At 32.3% G+C, this 20,493-nt stretch overlaps 1 protein-coding gene across 7 annotated transcripts in view; it reads right to left on the reverse strand.

The window, feature by feature from the left end:
• Positions 1-20,493, reverse strand: part of Lrp1b (LDL receptor related protein 1B) — a 1,703,137-nt gene that overhangs the window by 676,831 nt on the left and 1,005,813 nt on the right. For all 7 annotated transcript variants that reach the window (XR_010050782.1, XM_063259026.1, XM_063259028.1 and 4 more), the window contains exons 13-15: positions 17,818-18,037; positions 15,823-16,012; positions 3,252-3,374 (exon numbers count right to left, since the gene is read on the reverse strand). Coding sequence is in view for 6 of the 7 variants with exons in the window: in XM_063259026.1 (XP_063115096.1) it covers positions 3,252-3,374; positions 15,823-16,012; positions 17,818-18,037 (533 nt within the window). In the remaining variant the exon portion in view is untranslated. The remainder of the gene's footprint in view (positions 1-3,251; positions 3,375-15,822; positions 16,013-17,817; positions 18,038-20,493) is intronic.

Genomic DNA, 20,493 nt, shown 5'->3' on the forward strand with positions numbered 1-20,493 from the left:
TCATGTGTAATGTTTCTTTCAGGCTGACATTTAAAAAATTTTTTAAATGTACATTGAAACACTCAATAGCATCCTGAGTAATTTAGACACACATATTTTTCTCTTGTTCTATTTTGTTTTTGTCACCTACAGTGAAGTGTGTCAGTTTGGATCATTCTAAGTGTGCTGAGCTAGAGTTCCTTTAAAAGTTTGTATCTCTGACTTCTGAGAAACTAGTGAACATGTTTTGTTTATATTTGGTTTGGTAGTTATGCCAAGAGAATAACTATAAAAGGCAGAATTCCACATGGTACACCACAGGTACAAAAGTGGTAGTCACTGCTGAGAAAAAAACAAAAAATCTCATCTAAAGCTTTGGATGTACTGACAGGACTATTTCTATTATGTACAAGAAAATACTCAAGTAAGTGTTCCTAAGGTCTTCTTATTAGGACACTAAAAGAGAGGTATGCTGTTAAAATAAGAGTGACTAAAAATCTTGAGCAAAGTGATATCATCTTCTAAAAGGATAACAGAAAGTGTATCAGGGAACAGTTAAGACATTCTCTGATTCTAAGGGTTTTATGTAAATATAAGAAAAAGCATTTACCATTGACTTGGTGACCTCCAAAACAAGGCATTAAGGTACTTTATCTGTGTCTATTACAACTATAAGCACTTGTGCTTGTCATGTGCTGTTACCCCTCTTGTTCTCATAATGACTCTAATGATGAGCTTGGACTGGGTCTCAGTACACACCTCAAGGGACTTTATATTCTACCAGCTACCTGTAGCATAGGGGAGCAAAAAACAATGGACAAATGATTGATTTTTTAACTAAAACTTTTTTTTTGAGTCACTAAATTACGTGTGGAAATAGGAAATTTATATAAATAGTTATAAATAATTAAAGACATGATGAAATCTAGTAGGAATTAATTTTTGGACTTAAAAAATTTAAGCTCTGCTATTTCTTCTTATCGCAGATCTCTTACTTTGAGTGTTTGTGTATGGAGAGGAGAGGCCTATGCTCTGTCAACACCTTGTTCACTTTTTATTTTTATTTATTTATTTATTTATTTATTTATTTATTTATTTTGTCTTTTTCCTTTTTATCGGTAACAGGGATCGAACTCACTACTGCCTGCTTTCAAGGCAGGTGCTTATGTCGCTGAACTAAATCCCCAGCCCCACTTTTTTATTTTTTATTCAGTTTATCTGAGTTTGTTTTTAAAATTTAAGCATTCTTCCTCATTTTTCCCTCCATTATACAATAATGTTATATTGAAATATACCAATATTTTCTTATATCTGTTTCAACCTAGATATGCTAACAGAACAATTATCCACCAGATTTTTTTTTTACTTTATACTCATAACAATGAAGGAAATAAGACAATAAGATTGATGATCTACATAATTATGAATCATATAATTAAAATCAAGGAAAAAAGTAAAAATTTTCAGACCTAAAATTTCATGTAGATATCTATACCTTATGAAAACACACACCCTCCTTTCAACTTACTACGCTAACTAAACAAAAATAAAAATAAATCTCTGACATTTCTGTCTCTTGATCATCCTCTAGACACCATAATAGGAATTTGACATTTTTCCAACCGTAAGACTAGATTTAACTAGATTCATTCAAGATCTTCTCCTATGTGTCGCTGGAAATTGAATCATCTCTCTATCTCGAGGTAAGAAGAAAAGTCTTTGTTCCTGCAGAATGTAAGCTCTACACCTAGCATTCAGTGCTGCCTCCTGTCCTGAGAGGAATTCTAGAGGTGAAGCAAAGGGAAAGCAAGGCCTGCTTGGCGCTCACACAGGATGCCCTGTGTGTCTGGTTCAGTTGGAAATGCGACAGTCACTTGACTGTGTCAGCAGAAGTTCCTGGGCCCTCAAAATGATTTAAAGGAGAACTATTATTCATGTATAAGGTGATGTATTTCAAATACAACTAGTGAAATTTTGATCTAGATCTATAAATATAAAATATTTTACAACTGATTAGCTAGCTATAGATGTCAAATCTATTTACAGCATAAAGAAGAATCTGTACAGTGATTCAAACCATATTCTTAGAAATCCTAAATTACAATAAGAAAGAGTGAAATTGAGGAAGATGAAGAAAGTGCAGTACAATGAAGAGCTGTCTTCACATTGAAATGATTCAAGACCTAATTTCTGCAGTGTCCATACTATGATTCCTTGGCCTGAGCTGAAGCATCAACTATTCTGGGGTCCTAACCTGCTGACCTCTGGACTGTACTACACCCCATTTCTCATGCATCTCCAGCTAGCTCCCTGTGGATCCTCAGGCCTGTTATTCTCCATATTCATCTGAGCCAGTTCCACAGAATCTCTCTCCCTTTCATATATATAAATTCAATATATCTAGTGTACGCATCCATCAATCCTAGGGTCCCGAGGTTTCTCTAGAGAACCCAAACACAATTCAAGATTAAATCATTTAGAAACTTTTATATCATGCTCGATACACACATAATTTTGTTGGACTTATCTTGCCTAAGGGACACAATTTGTGGTAGAAAGAAAAAATTCCAACAGTCAGTTTTGAATAATAAGATGCAATAAATTGAAAGATATCAGAAAAAGTTAATAAAAGTGCCTTTAGTCCGAGTCAATCTAGTTAATTTTCTACTCTGATAAAATATGTAAGTCCATAAAAGCTTTTTTTTTTTTTTTTTTTGGCCTCCTTCCTTGCGCTTTGCTCACGAAGATAGACAACTGAGCATCTTAGGTCATTTAAGATTATTTTAGGGCTGTGTTGGGCCTCAATTTTCCATCTATCTATCAATAATAATGTTTTCATCTGAAACTGCTGATGAAGTTCTTTAAAATTTCATGAAACATTAAACATTTGACTCTTTCATGTACATTTCTTTAAACCTTATGAAGGAGTTACAAGATATTCCACAAAGGTTTTGTCATTATAATTTATTTTTTGTATAGTAGAAATTGCTTGAATTAATAATTTGCAGTCTGGATAATATTGTAACTAATCATCTGCGATGTTCTTTTCAAGTTTCATTTTTAATTTTTATTTATTTACAGATATTTTTTATTTTATTTTATTTTATTTTTGGTACCATGGTCAAACTCAGGACCACACGCTTGCAAGGCAAGCACTTATGCCGCTGAGGTAAATCCCCCGCCCAAGTTTTACTTTTTAAATTTCTTTGGTTTCATCAGCTTCTTGTTTTCAGAAACATCCACATAAACAATGATGGGAACAAGAAACTTACATGTGCAAGTTGTCCCATTTTCATCCAGAAGTTGATTGTCAGCACATGCACACACACGACCTGCAGGAATAGCCAGGCACAGTGTACTACATCCTCCATTATTTACTCTGCACATATTGTCACCTGTAAAAAGACAATAGTAAAAGTGTAAAGGGATCATTATTCCAACCAAATTCAGCCATTCTATGCTCATAATCTTTTAAAACATACACATAGGCATGAATATGTGCACACTTATGTACACTGTATATGGAATAATGTCAAGACTTCTACTGAATAGTAATGAAATTCAAAAATGATGCTTTGGTAGAGAAAAGGAGTATGTGTGTTGATTGGAGAAGTAAGAAATCATGTAGTTAGGTAGTAGAAGATAGAAGGAAAAGAGGACATGTTGTGTTTGTCTCTCCCAAATCCCTAGCTTCAGAGTAACACATTCAGTTCAGAGTTCTTTGGAAATTAGATCAGTGGCTCTTGCAGTATGGCATTGAATTCACAGTGAAAGGATGTTAACAGTTATTGAGGACAGGAGTGGGGTATTTTTTTTTCCTTTTGTGGAGAATACAATAAATACCTTTTGTGTATATGTCAGTGTGCAGAAAACTCCAAGCAGCACAGGATATCTGCAAAGCCCTAAAAAGGAGCTGCTTGATTGGAATCAGGAGAATGCACAGGACACAAAGGCAAAAGAAATCCCAGAGGAAATAAAGGGCAAAGACACTCATGAAGCATTCAATTAAGCAGGCTTGAGTGGAAAATAATAAAGCTATTGTCCATGTGTATGGGTGAGGCAAGCTCAGATACTCTCAGAGAAAAGCAAATAAATGTTTAAAGTGATTAGGCATTGTGCTTTGTAAAAGTTTAAACAAGAGTAAATAAAATTAATGTAATTATCATTCTGATGGTATTTACTCATAGAGATTGGAAAGGCAGAAAAAACTGTATTAATCTAATCACACATACGTTCAGTTTTATAAAGAAGTGTACAACACTAGCACCTTAGTTGTTGTCATTTGTAGGCTATCTTGCATATTCATGTTTTTAACAAAATCTGAGTATATGTTTTTTAAATATTCAAAATAAAGCACTTTAAGTAGTTGTGAAGGTAATAAAATGGCTAAGACGATATTGGTAGTTAACAAGAAACTTTTAAAAATTTGACTGAAGTGACAGACTAGATTACTAATGCTGTGGGCCACAGGGATTGGTTTAGTATGTACAGAATAATAAGTGAGAAATAACATTGTAGAATTGTACAATACACTGTAAATATTCAACACACTTTCATAGAATATCATTGTGTCTGCAAAGCAGGAGCAATGACTTCAAGTTTATTATCATATTTTTCATTATTCTGAGAATTAATTTAATTTGCTATGTTCACAAAAAAACTAACTTGAAAGATAAAGGAGCTAATAATTTAAGCTATAGTATTAACTTCTAAATTCAAAGGGTTGATTAAGCTTCAGGGTTTTGCAGTAGGAAATGCAGAAATGTTTTAAGTAACATTCAAATATGGCCATGTTTATTCCATGAACATGGGATAAAAGGCAACACTTCAAAGGATATTCAGGAGTTCTGGATACAATATGCACATTGTGTCCAGAATTACATGGTGTTTCCAATATTTTAATAACTTGTAGATTTGGGGAAAGTAGAATTAACTTAAATATATTTAGAATATATGAAGAATTGAAGTAAGAAATAAGAAATCATGAAAAATAATATATTAGGATATGTTTTGTTCCTGAAAATATATGCAAACTATGATATTTTTACATCAAAAGCATGGCTTACATTCTCATTGAATATGAAATTTGAATATTTAGAAATAAATTACCATTAATCAAACTTTGAGATATATAGCATTTCCATTTTGGTGAATATTATATATTAAAACTGAGGCATCAGCATTTGTGCTGCCATGCAGAAGTCCAAAATATAAATTAATTTGAATAATTTCAAATCTTTCATCAGAATTGATTCTTTTATTTTATAGCATCCCAGAACATTTTTAAATCTCACCATATACATACTTTACAGATAGAGTGCATATGATAGGCTTTGTGAAATTCGACTACTGTAAAACATTTCACAATGAATATCTCTAAAACATAATTGACTACATTTAAACACAACATTTAAAAAGTCATGTATAAATATCAAAGGGTGTCATTTATATATGAATATTACTGAATATGTACAATCCATCAATCATAGACCTTTAATTATACATTTATTTCCTTTTTAATAATAAAATTGCAGTGTTGGTTTTATCTCATTTTCAGGTAGGGCTATATATCTAAGAATCTAAGTGACTTTTTCAATACCTAATAATAGGACATAATCATTAATATTGTTATAAATAAATAATTATTAGTAATATTTAAAAATATAAAAAGGATTCTCTGACACTAAAATTCATAGTATAAAACTGTAATATAACATATAAAGGTTAGGTCAAAAAGGATAGAAAAAGAATACTGAGAATGATACAATACAATTGTATATTCTATATTAAGTAATTTTAGAAGCACATAACTTTTTAAAAATAAATGGGCAAGAAAAGCAATGAACACATTTCAAATTCCAGGGTCCTCATCTATAATCCCAGGCCTTTGCAGAGCTGGGGTTGGACAATTGAAAGTGTGAGGCCTGAACTTTCAGCCTGGCAAGTCCCTGTCTCAAAACAAAACTTATAATACAGTTGAGATTCTAGCTCAGTGGTAGAGCACTTGCCTAGCAAAGGTTCAATCAGCAATAGTGAAAGAAGAGATAAATAAGAGGTAAAAGACAGAAAAGAGGAAGTGGAGGAGAAGGAAGAAATTTACTTTACAATAGTGGTTTTTCAGGGTTAAAAATTTTGTATTTTCTTCTGAATCTTGTATCTTCCTGAAGTAGAATTATAATCTTTCAAACAAATAGTGCTTGTCATACCACATAGATTTGGTACACATTAGTTAAAAGAAAAAAAGAATGAAATTTTTAGGTAGCAATTCAAGCACCAAGAATAATTTTTTAGAATGTGGAAATGTGCAAGTTTGTGTTTGATGTGTAAATTTCACAAGATGAAGGAACATTTATCATTTTTATATCAGTATACATATATTCTCAGTGCTTGTAGTTTACTTTTCAGTAAAAAAATTTATTTAAAGATATGTTATAACTTACACAGGGCAGTAATAAAGATGCAAACTATATACAAACATTTCAAAAATCTGAACTAATATCTCTGTTTCTAGATCTTAATATTTAGCTTTGAGGATGCTTTCTTCTATGACTGCCAATGGCAGAATATATAAAGTAATGTAAAGCACTTACTGTACTTCACTTTTACCTTTATTTGAATTTTCATCAAAATAATGGAAAAAGAAATCCCTTTCACTATGTGTCCTAGATTCTGAATTTCTCAGTGTTTTATTATACATGACAATAGAAGTCTCTGCACCTGATACAGTACACAGAAACCTATGTGGTAACCTATTTTTATTTTTAAAAGGAACATTATAATTTGTAGTTTAGAAGGGACACTAGTCATCATGTTTATTTATCCAAGTAATAAAGATTCTAAGGCTGGATGGATCATGCATTTAAGATAGGATAACTTCAGAAAAATTGACAGTGAATAGTGATCATCAATCTGAGGAAAGCAAGCAATAGTTTTCCTTTTATGTCCCCCCCAAATTACACAGATTGAGGTAGTGTTTAGATTTACATTACTTTGAAGATAGTATATGTTGGTTCATGTGTTCGTGTGTGATGATATTAGCAGTCTCACTGATAATTCTGTGTTTTATATATACTGATTTACTCAAAGATGGAAAACTGAAAGAAAAAATTTGTGATGATGGCTTAATTCACAAAGTGTATATCTTATTAATTTAAAATTCAATGTAGGGAATAAATCCATCATTCATTAGGTATAATGATTTTGTCTGTTATACTGGTGCTCTGTTACATAAAATCACTGAATATCTACTTCTGTATAGATAGTCAAAAGAATCTTTACACTTAAAAATGTTAATATAAATTTATAAATGATACCACTGCAATGAAAATGCACTTCTATCTGAAGTGTTAGTTATAAAACTTGTAAGTAAATTTTTCCACACAAATTAATTGCTGAACCATATTTGTGGCCAAAAAGATCTGAATTTGAATCTGTTTAATATCCAGCTATTGGCAGCCAAGGATTTACCTGAGCAGTATAAGTGCCTGCCTGGCAAGTGCAAGGTTGTGAGTTGGATCCCTGATACTAAAAGTCTGGCTCTCTGGGTTTCTTGAGGGTAAAGATCTGTATCTGTCTGATCTTAGATTTTTCAAGTATATAACAGAAACTATAAAATGTTAAACTTAATTCCTGATTGTTATAATAATCAAAATTACAAATTAATACACATAATATATTGGCATACAATGCGATAGTATACTTTGGAGCCTAGGGAATAAACAGGTTATGATGGGTTTCAGAATTTCTATTCTTTTTTATAAGAAATTTCAGAAGAAATTTACTAACATTATTGTAGATATTTGATGTTAATAAAGGATACCTTCTAAGTGTACAGAAGAATGAGAGAAAATATCTTGCCACTGAATCCCTAATAATTACTTTGTATTATTTCTGGAGGTAGTGTTCTGTTTGGAATGTGTCTATATCTACCTCCTGGATATTAACTAGTACACCAAGTAATCTTATGTATATCTTTTTTGGGGAAATGAGTCTGATTAAATAATTTTTTGAAACCTTTCGAATATGCTTACAAATTATATTATTAGTACCCCTGAATATTTTTCATGGCATTCTTACCAGATGATATGTGTACTTCGGGGGTTTTCTATTTAAAAAGGGAATATTTCAAGTTTTAGTTTAGAAGAGACCTTAGTCAAGTAACAGAGAGGGAACCTGCAGCTAGACAAACCATGCATTTAAGATAGAATAATTGCAGAAAAATTGACTTTGAATGAATGATGATCATCGAACTGAGAAAGAAAAAATATTTTTCCTTTTTTTATTTTTTTCTGCAGTATGTAGAATATTTTATGTATATAAATACCATATATCTATCCACATCCACACAAAAATATTACATAGGAATATAGTCGATGTGCATAATTGTCTACATATGAGTATATATATATATATATATATATATATATATAATTACATAATATTTTCTAAGACAAAGAGGGAGCAGAAGAAAAATGGAGAAACAGAGACAAATGGAAAGACAGAACAAGCAAGTGGACAACGTAACAGTTATACAAGTCAAGTTTTTTCCTATTCATCGGTAAAAATGACTACATATACTGCTCATGGATTTGGCCGCCTATTTAATTGGCGTGACTTTGCCCTTTCAAAACTCAGTCCAACAAGAATAAGTATAGCCAAAGCTTATGTTCCACTGAATATTAAAATCTAAAATTTATTGATATGATGTTCAAATTTGAAAAGTAAAATATCACTTACAGAAAAACCATGATAAGGTAACAAGCCCACATTTGAATATATAAGTAAATTTATTTTATAAATAATTTATTCTTACTGCTATTAGCAATGTAATTAAATACTATAAATTACATTCCATGAATGTTAAACAATGTCAATACCTACTAAGCAAAAACATGTCTAATTAGAAATCCTTTCCATGTTGCATTATCTGTTCAACAGTCAGTTAAATACTAGATGATCTTTAGTTGTGTGAAAACTGGGTAGAGGATTCAAATTCATTGCTTAGTTTACATTTTTAATGAAAAATAACCTACTCTATACATTTTCTTGACTTGTATAACTTGTATAACTTGTATAACTGTTACGTTGTCCACTTGCTTGTTCTGTCTTTCTATTTGTCCCTGTTTCTCCATTTTTCTTCTGCTCCCTCTTTGTCTTAGAAAATATTATGTAATAATATATATATATATATATATATACTACATTTTCTCAGTGATATAGAAATAATGTTTTATAATGTAATAGTTATTAGAAGACTTTAGTAGTCAGAGCTGTCTCATTTTATTTATTTTATTTTATTTTATTTTGTAAGTACAATATCCAAATTGGCAAATTTAATTTAAATGACATTTGCCTCTCTAGCAGCCATCTTGGGCTGATATTGTTGGTGGAAGCAAGGATTCAGAGAACAGCGATTTGACCAAGTGAGAGTTCAGTCTGTGTGATACTGGTCAGACACTAGTAAATAACTTTAGGAGTCACTCACCTAAATTATCTTCATGGGACAAGTTAACAACTTTGCATTTCTTTGTACATTTTTCAACCTCAGCTCTGTATGAACAAGCGCATCACTAAGTCTCCATTTAATGTTCCTTTAATTTTAAGACAGAATATTTGACCTAGCAAGGTGGCACATGACTCTAATCCCTCTACTCTAAAAGACTGAGGCAGCAGAATCACAGTTTCAAACCTAGGCTGGGCAATTTAGTGACAATGAGACCTTTAAAAAAGAGGTATTTTTTTTTTAATTTTAAAAAAAGATTAAGATAAAGGAGGACGTAACAGCACAGGTCAGAACAGAACAATTTAAGCAACATAGTGTTTCACCACAGGACAATCCGACATAACAGTAGCTACCATAGTGTCTCTTTCTTTGAAATATTTGAGTATACCTTCATATACTATAGTATTGAACATAAAAAAGACAGTCTAAAACCATTCAAGAGAATGAAAGTATTACAGGGTACTCAGAGCCAATGAACAGAAAACGAACAACGGTTACTATATTATCTCCTTGTCTATAAAAATTTTTGTTTATACTTTGTAATTACATGAAGGGGATCTCAGAAAATGGAAAGACATCCCTTGCTGATGGATAGAAAGAATAAATACTGTGAAAATGGCCCTTCTCCCGAAACTGTTATACAATTCAATGCAATCCCAAAACTGAGATCTTTTAAAAAGAGGCTAGTGATGTAACTCAGCAATAAAGTTCTGAGTTCAATCCACATACCAATATAAAACAGGTAAAGAGAGAGAAGATAGTCTCTCCAAAGGCCATCACCATAGTTTTGCAAAATTACATGTTAATGGAATTTGGTAGAACACAAGATATATTCATCTATCTCAGTAACGTAATTTGTTGTATTCATGGACAATTAATGTGCCCAAATCTTACATATTGCTCATCTAGATAATTAATTTAAAATGCTTACACAGAAAGAAACTTTAAAATTAAAATTTCTTCTGATTGAGAAATTATATAAGAAGGTTAATAGAGGTTAGTTGCTGGGTATTGTATCATGTAAATTTTACTTTATATAACATAATTATTCTCACAAAAATCTTTGAAGCTGATTTATTTTTTTTCTAATACCTTTATATGCCTTTTGTTTATATTTCTCCTCCTTAAATTCATTGACATATCTCAAAGATTCCACCTCTTGTTTCCTCTTTTCTTTATTTTATTCATTCACTTATTTGTATTTTAGGTTTATCATGTAAGAGAAATGTAACATTTTACTTTCTGTGTCTGGCTTATTTGTTTAGCATAGTGGTCTCAAGTTCATTTTCCTAAAAGTTACATGACTTCAACTTTCTTTGCTGTTTAGTAATATTCCACTGACTATATATGCCACATTTCTTTCTCCATTTTTCTGTGACCAGCATTTATGCTATTTCAGCTAGAAGTCAGCTAGGGTGAACTGTACAGATATAAATATGAATTTCATGTATAATTTCAGTTTGATAGATGTAACTCCTTTAGGAATATACACAGGACAAGTAAAAGCTCGGAAAACGGAAATTCTATTTTTAGTTCGTTGAGTAAACTTCACACTTATTTCCAGAGTGGTTGTTCTACTTTACGTTTCCTCCAGCAATGCAAAAGTGTCTCTCTTTCCTCACAGCCTCACCAGCATTTCATATGTTTTATGTTCTTAGTGATAGCAAAACTTGAGTGGACTAAAATGGCATGTCATGGGTGTTTTGATTGGAATTTCCCTAATCGTTAAAGATATTCAACATTTTTAATGTATTTATCTGTTATTTGTACTTCTTTTGAAATGTAACATGTGGAATGCCAGTTTTTACAGAACCATTTATTAAAGAGTCTATCTTTCTTCCAGTGAACATGACTGGCTCCTTTATCAAAGATAAGACAGTTGGGTGTTTGGAGTTGTGTCTGCATTTTCTATTCTGTTCTACTGATCCTCAGGTCTTTTTTTTGTTTGGTTGGTTGTTTTTACAATACCATGCTGATTTTGTCACAGTAGGTTTGTAGTATAATTTCAAGTCAGATATTATGATATTCCTGACTTGTCTCTGTTGCCTAGAATTGCTTTGTATTCTAGGTCTCTTCTGGTTTCATATGAATTTTGGAAACGCTTTCTCTACCTCTGTGAAGCATGCTAATAGTATTTCTATTGGGATTGTATTAAATCTGTATCACAATTTTGGAAGTATGGCCATTTTCACTGATACTTCTTCCTATCCATTAGCAAAGAATATCTTTCCGTTTTCTGATATCCTTTCTAATCTCCCTTTTCAGAGTAGTGTAAATTTCATTGCATAGATCTTGACTCCCAAGTACTTTAAGTTTTTTGAATGTTATTATAAGAGCCTTTTTCCCTAATTTTTCTCTCTGTGAGTTTGTGGCTTGTATACAGGAATGCTATGATTTTTAAATGTTGACTTGTACCCTGTATACTGCTTTGCATACTGCTGAATTTGGTTATTAAACCTAGGAGTCTTTTGGTGGAGTTTTTGGAATTTGCTAGGTAAAGTATGAGATAATCTCCAAATAATGATAATTTAACTTCTCTTGTTCTATATTTAGTCCTTTTACATCTTTCCCTTGTTTAATTGTTCTGGCTAATGTTTTAAGAACTATATTGAATAGGAATGGACATCCTTGTTTTATTTCTAATTTTAAAGTGAAAATTTTCAAAGTTCAACAACAATGTTAGCTTTTGATTTGTCATAAATGTGTGCATATATATATATATATATATATATATATATAGGAGTTGTACTCAGACATAAATAAGGATAAACTTGAGACTTTTTTAAGTAAACGGATGCAACTCAAAACCACACTCCTAAATGACACAAATCAGACCCACATGTGTAAATAATATATAATCTCATTAGCATGGGAAGCTAAAAAGTACTTAAGATCCGAAATGTACAATGCATTTTATAAATTGAGAAGAAACTGCTCAAAAGAAAAGAGAGACTATAATGAGAGAAAGGGGAAAGGAAGGAAGAGAAAAGAGGAAAAAAATTAATGTTTAAGATATTTTAAGATAGTTATAAATGTGTGTCCCTTAGTTTATTGAAAAGAAAGATTCATTCTAATATTGTTTGACAATGTTTCATAACTATATCTTGTACTCAGTAAGTATTTTGTATCTTTTTGTTTGTTTGTTTTTGTACCAGGGATCAAATACGACTTCATGCTTGCATATGTTTGTGCCGCTAAGCTACATTCTCAGGTATCTATGACTACTTTGAAAATAACAATATACCGTGTATTAATTACCATTATTCTCCTATTATCTTTTTTTGAAATTTAGCTTTATTTATTTTTCTCTTTAAAAAAATGTTGAGGATATAGCTCAGCATGACAAGTGCCTGCCTGGCAAGCATGAGGTCTTAAGTTGGATTCTGGTACCAAAAAACTACACAAATAAAATAAAATAGTATTCTATTTATTTGCCTATATTTTGATTGAATTTATCATGGAGGTTTTGTTTCTGTTTCTATTTTTAATATTTTTCAGTTCTTCGTATGTTTTATATATTAGTTCTCTAATAAAAGCACAGTTGTTTTTCCTGCAGGTTGACTTTTCATTGCTGCTAGTTTTCTTTGTTTGGGAGAAACTTTTTAAACATTTGCTGCTTTCTGATACTATTTCTTTTACTGCCAGGGTTATGTTCAGGACGTCCTTGCCTGTGCCTGTCATTTCTTGCATATTATCTCCCAGCAGTCTCCAAATACCTGCATCTATGTCTAGGACTTTGATCAATTATGATCTGATTTTAGTACAGGGTGTTAGGGATCTAGTTTCAATCTTCTGCAAATTAATATTTAGTACCATTTGATCATAGAAAGTTTATGAAGAATGTACTTCTTATTTTCATTTTATGATGAGACCAAATTTAAGAGGGAAATCATATTGGGACCCAGATTTATGTGCAAGTCCATTTTAGAGTAGGATAGTATATTTTCCCCGTGTATGGTACATTTAATTGATCAACTCATTATAGTAGCTAAAAGTTTACAGAATATGAACATTTTAGAAAAGTTACAAACTTTGGCAAAGCAGATTCAACAATAATAGTTTTAATGTACCAGGAAAACAAAAAAAAAACACACAGAAGCCCTGGATTGAAATGTTGTCATGGTTTATGTCTGTGTCCCCCAGGTCTCATGAGTTTGCATTGTGCATTTGTTATTGGTTCATTGTCTAGTGCTTGGATTGATGGTGTCAGTGCTCCACCCACAAAGGGGTGAAGCCAGGATGTGATATAATGGCAGGAAGAAGGTGCTTCTTGCTCTTTGCCGGTTTCCACTTGCTGTTGGTGGCCGCCATGAACTGCAGCCCAGCCATGCCCGCCTGCCTTGGAGCCAACTGAGTGTGAACTGAAACCTCCAAAAACTGTAAGAAATAAACCTTTCCTTTCCCAGCTTGGGCTTCAAGTATTTTGTCTCAGCAACAAGTAAAAAGTGATTTTAGGGGCAAGGAAAATGCACAAATTCTGAGGGTAAGACGGCTTCCACCTCGATTACAAAGGGCCTGGCTGGCCAAGCAGTGTGCCCCTGAGAGGGCAATCTATGAAGATGTAAGTGTGAAGACAAAGGTGCAGTGGAGATCCCAGAAGTTTGAAAAAGCCAGTACGTGGGTAATCTAAGGAAAGTTGCAAAAATCGAGCAGAGAGGATTTAAGAGAAAAGCTGCGGGAGTTGAAATCACCGGAAGTGCTGTGGGGGTGGAATCACCCAAGCCTTTTGGAGCTTGCAACCAGATTGCTTCAGATGTTGAGCATGGAACTCTAGCACTTAATGTTTGCCCTGCTGGATGTTGGACTTGTTTTGTTTCAATACTTTATATTCCCCTGTTTGTAACTTTTGGAATGGTAATGTTTATCTTGTGCCTTTACATTTCAGAAACGTTTAGCCTTGTTTCATTTTTACAGGGCTTACAGTTAAGAGTTTGCCATAGATCTTGGAGGAGACTTTGGACTTGGACTTTTCAGCAATGAAGCTGAAAAGTTAGGACTTTGGCAACTCTTGGAGGTAGACTAAATGTCTTTTGTATAAAGGATGTACATGAGTCCTGGGGCCAGGGGTGGAATGTCATGGTTTATGTCTGTGGCCCCCAGGCCTCATGAGTTTGAATTGTGCATTTGTTATTGGTTCATTGTCTAGTGCTTGGATTGATGGTGGTCATTAAATCCCATTAAATCATCTTGTGAATGACATTATAAGTATGGTGATTTTACCTGGCTTTCATCCCTCCTCTTATGATATTACAGTATCATATCCTTACACCCACATAGAGGTGGAGCCAGGATGTGATGTAATGGCAGGAAGAAGGTGTGTCTTGCTCTTTGCTGGTTCTAGTTTGCTGTTGGCGGCCGCCATGAACTGCAGCCCAGCCATGCCCGCCTGCCTTGGAGCCAACTGAGTGTGGACTGAAACCTCCAAAAACTGTAAGAAATAAACCTTCCTTTCCCAACTTGGGCATCAGGTATTTTGTCACAGCAACGAGTAAAAAGTAACTAAACCAAATATATGTATATATATATATATATATATATATATATATATATATCTTCAAAATCTTTTAATGTAAGACAACTTCCTATTAACAAAGTATGTTTCAGAAAACTGAGGATTTAATTGAGTCATCTTAAATTTGTTAAAATTTATGTTTGTAAAACTTCTATAAAGCTATCTCCATAAAAAGTAGTAGTGACTGTACAGAACCACCAAAAACTCTGGCATGCTTTAAGCAAATTGCTTTTTTCAGTCTTTAAAGTATGAAACACCCTAATTATGATTGCTTAATAAATATTAATAACTCATAAAGATAAACATAAAAACATTATATAATTTTAATAGTACCCACCTAAATATTGTGCTATATTGTTACATGTTCAAATAACTAAAGTACTTACATATTCTATAGAAAAACTCTTAATCCCATTGGAAATAACCAGATAAATGTATTCTTTTTTTAAAATAACATTTTTATGTGATACATTTTTTCAATATTTCAAAACTTGCTAAAGAAAATTTTTTCACTTCTCAGCATATCTCTTGAAAACCGATTGATGAAATTCCAAATATTCAAGAGGATTCTTCAGTGAAATGACATGAAAAAGGTAACAAATGGAGAGAATCAACTTTATTCAGAAAGAATCCTCAGGATTATATATTCAGTCTATTTACAACAGTCTGAAACACATTTATAGTATCAAAAATCTCAGGGTGATTTTAGTGGCAGCTGAACACCTTTTATAATAAAGTATGAACAGAATTGTCAAAATAAAACCTTTACATAATTACTGTAAAGCATTATGTGTAAAACACTGAGAAAACTTTATTTGATTTTTTATACCTTGTTGCTTTCGCGGATCATAAATCTGAAGCCCAAACAAAGGCGGTCTTTCATGCCTCAGTAATGTCACTTCTCTCATGATCAAATCCAGTTGAAAAATGGAACCATTCATATAATCAGTCCAGAACAGGTAATTCCCATGATGTGACAATCCAAAAGGGTGGTTCAACTCTTTCCCACTATAAACAACCTGTAAAATATAAACACATTATGAAAAATCAGAAGTGTTCTTAGAAAAATTACTAAAATATTTTGAGAAAATAATGTTCAAATACACATAGCACGTAATAACATTTTAAGTCATATTTTCTTTCAGTACATTTGAAAAATACATTGTACAACACAAGCACTTTTTCTGTTTTTATAGAATGCTATTAGAATGATCGTGTACATTTCTCCCATTAAATCATCTTGTGAATGACATTATAAGTATGGTGATTTTACCTAGCTCTCATCCCTCCTCTTATGATATTACAGTATCATATCCTTAGAAATTGACATGAATCATTAATATCATTCTACCTAGTGATGTTATCCACCAAAGGGGCATGAAATAGAATGTTTAAAATGAGAATAAAAAGGATATTTGTAAATTCACTAGCCTAATGAAAATTGAAGAAGACTAGGTTATGACAGGAAGAGAGTAATCATTTTAATTTTGAAGAGAGAAATGCTTATTATTAGTACATAGGTAAGACAATAATAAATTTCAAATCTGTTTCTTAATATATTAATTTAGATTTCTGTTATATTTTGTTGTGTTTAAATGAAGTAATAATGTAATAAATATCCAGGTCCTTCATCACAGGTAGAATTGTAGAAGATGAATAAATAAAAGCTCCAAAATTACAATAAGTTTTAAGCTTCCATCATTCATAAAAATCATATTGTATGCAATACAAAAAAGTATTTTTATTTAAATTGTTAGAGAACTGATTAAGTTGTATACATAATTTAGGGTTCCCAATTCTAATTTTGCCCTTTTCTCCTAAGAGTTTTATAACAAATTATCAGGTTTTTGAGTAATTTAGACAATGTTTCTCTGCACTTTAATGTAAGCTAAAATGTTCTGTCCAGGAAAGTTCTATACTATGTGTTCAATACTATCTTGAAAGGAATAATAAACACTTTACTTTTGTTAAATATATGAAATTAGATTTAATAACAACCAGCTTTTCTTACATAGGAGAAAATATTTACAGCACTTTAAAAAAGAACCAAAGACTGAAATAATTTTAAGTGATTAATGAATGGACTATACTCTAAAATGAATACATCATACTCTAAAAGGGAAGGTACTGTAATGCCAAGGAAGCATTTTGATAATTTCTAACAAAACATTCTCCATCATTCAACTAACATTTGACATTGGGAATGTGTGGTTAGGTAATTTAAGATGCAACAACAAAGAGGCAATGTTTTTTCAACTATGCCTCTGTTTTATAGACAACTGCGTTATCCTCAATTTTACCCCCCAAATGCAAAAATCATTTCACAATAGTTCTTGCAAAAGAGACAAGAGGTAGCTGGTATCTATTTATACCAATAGTCTTGAAATTCATTGCATCCCCATTATGTATTTCACTTTCAATGTCACGAAGTTTTTATTCAAATAGATGCAATGTAATTATTTTCCATAATGCATACATTAAATTTTATCTGCAAATATTGAACACATTTGAGTAGATCTGGGTTGTCTGGGCATAGAAAACTCATCAATATTGTAGAAAAATGCATTTTAAAACAGCTCTGATATCCTGAGAGCTTCTTTTAAAAATCCCACAAATCCTGGTATACCACAGTGAGCTGGGCCTGGTCTCCAGGAGGCAAGTGCCAGCTGCATTGCTTAATGCTTAGCCTTCTTTAGCCTCCCCACTGAGACTATTGGCAGCTACCTCAGAGGGGTAAAACTAAACTTGAAAGTATTTTTAAGACAACATACAAGACTCTGCGAAAGAAGCCTGTAGTTTCAAAACAGCAGCATTTGTTTTTTACCTTCCTGTGCGTGCCATTCAAAAACACTTTCTCGATATGATCATAATAGGCATCACACCAGTACAGTGTGCTGGCGTGGAAGTCCAGAGTTAAACCATTCGGCCACAGCATCTTCGAAGTCACGAAAATCTGCCGATTGAAGCCATCCATCCAAGCCTTCTCGATCCTTCCCACGCTGGCATCTATTTCATCTTCCTCCCAGTCTGTCCAGTACATCCAACTAAGACATCAAAAGCAACAGCACCTACATATTATTTCAACCAGCCACCATAGAGAAACACACAGTTTGTGAAATCTATGACATCCTATCTCAAAGTTTATGTCTAGAGAAGGTGGGAACTTCTAAGGGAAGGAAAGATCTGTTCTACTTGGTTCATTTCGATTCCTTCTGGAAAACCCTGTTGTGGCTACTATCAAGCTTATTGATCTGATGGGAAAGGATGGATACCTATATATATATATTTTTTTAGTGCCAAGAAAAAAATCAGGGAAATGATTTTTTGAGGGATTTTCCTATTATTCAAATCTCACTTATTTCACAAAATAATTACACAATCAATTAAAGGCAGACTGCCTGACCTGAGAATCCAGGCCATAGTTAATGATTCACTTTAAACTTTCTTTAATCTTACATGAATTATTTTGAAGCCAGGCACTTGGATAGCTTTTGTTTTAAAGGGCACAGTTGTACTGTGGTTGTTTGGTCAGATCTGATTTATCTTCCTAATGCAAATCATCTATGCTTTATTGCTGCTTATTATTACCCCAAGTCTACAAAACATGATTTAGCTGCAAATAAGTTTAATAACAGCAGGTTGACTGACCTTGAGATTTTGAGCTTTAATTTCTATCTCAAACAAAGGCATCTGCCTTTATAAACAAATCTTTTGTGCAAGCCGAGTAACAGTGGGAGACAGGCCCTTGAGCTAAAGTTCCAGTTCTCTCATGAATAAGGTTAAAACCCACCACATGTTTTGTTTGTGGGTCATGTGAAAGTTTCTGAGTTATTAATTAAAAGGAGGGCTTAATTCACTTTGAACACAGTTTTATAAAGCCCAAAAGCTTTTGTAAATTGGCTGGTGCTAGAAATACCCTTGATAGATTTTCTGCCTCCCACATTTTGTGAACACTAATGAATTTCTGAGGTAATTTGAGCAAAATCTGTATCTATGACTACAAATCCTACTGTTTCCTAAATGAGCAGACTCATGAAAACAAGAATATAACATGTCATTCATGATTTTATATCAATTACATTGTTTTTAAATTCCATTAACAATTTACAACTGTATTAATAAGACTTTCAGACCCAACAGAGTATATTGAGATGCTTTTATTTTATTCATCCTAGAAATAAACATGGAAACATGCCCATTTGCATGCTACATTTTCCTTACTGTGGTTTTTATTTTGGGGACAAGTTAAGAGCTAGGAGAGACATTTGTTTGTGCTTTTTTCACATTAGGCATTACTATTTGATTTCACTTTGATAAATCCACCATGGAAAAAAAAAGAAATAAGCTCTTTTTATTTCAACTGATATTTTCCTCAAGAAATCTTCCATATCCTTAACAATGTTTTATTTTTATTGCTAATTTATAACTTGCAGAAATCTTTCCCTGAATTTTTTCCTTTGACCACAATACCATACATTTTTTGTGGTTTTATAACCTAAACCACATATTCATATGTGTGCATATATGCATTATATGCACACATATATATAAGACTCTCTGGATATTTTAGGCATATTTATTGGTTGACTGAAGAATTGTAAAATTGTCTATTAAATATTATTATATTTATTAGAAAAATGTATTTAAAGATATGTGATATCAACCTTCTAATAATCAGATATATGTATATCATCATCCTCATTTAATCACCCCCTTAAAAGATAGCAAAGGTGCCGGTACATTCCTGTAATCCCATTACCTAGTCATCAGAGGGAGAATGATTACAAATGCACACTCAAAGAAAATTAGCAATTTAGCAAAAGTCTGTGTCAACAGAATAAAAAGGACTGGGCCTGAAGCTCAGTGTGAAGCATGGGTTCAATTTCCAATAAAACATGTGCTAAGAGTAACATTATGACTACTTTTAAAGTCAATATCGAGAGATGATAATTCTAAAACATAAATATGCAGGATGTAACATAAAAGTTTTTGTGTGGGACTCTGGGTATTCATGACATATTTATGTTAATCTGGTTTTATGCTAACCAAAAAAAATCTTACCTCCATATTCAAGGTCTTATTAAATATAACTTCTTGATGAAATTTATTCTAAATTTCTGATACAGTCTGAGGATAAGACTCAAAAGACATTCTTTACTATTTTTCCAGTATGTTTTAGTATGTTTGGTAGTGTTTATTACATTTATGCCTTGAATGACATTGTATAACTGATGATTCCATTTAAAGTTAAAATATTTAAAGGAAGAATTGATTCATGATCCTAATTGTATCCTGAAATATCACATTAGTTTTGCTGAGATTAATCATTCTTCCAAGTGAAATTGTGTTATATGGTGATCGATACTGGAAATACTTAAATCTTAAACAGCTTCACTGTCAGAGAAATAAAGTAAATGTGTTTCCCTTCGAAAGACCTGATTTGATTGCTCACACATTAGCTGCTTTCTAGAGGTGTGATATTACTAACTGACATAAAAAC

The sequence above is a fragment of the Cavia porcellus genome, unplaced genomic scaffold (assembly GCF_034190915.1).
Source record: "Cavia porcellus strain 051 isolate PalLab524CR breed Dunkin Hartley unplaced genomic scaffold, mCavPor4.1 scaffold_12, whole genome shotgun sequence".
Taxonomy (NCBI): domain Eukaryota; kingdom Metazoa; phylum Chordata; class Mammalia; order Rodentia; family Caviidae; genus Cavia; species Cavia porcellus.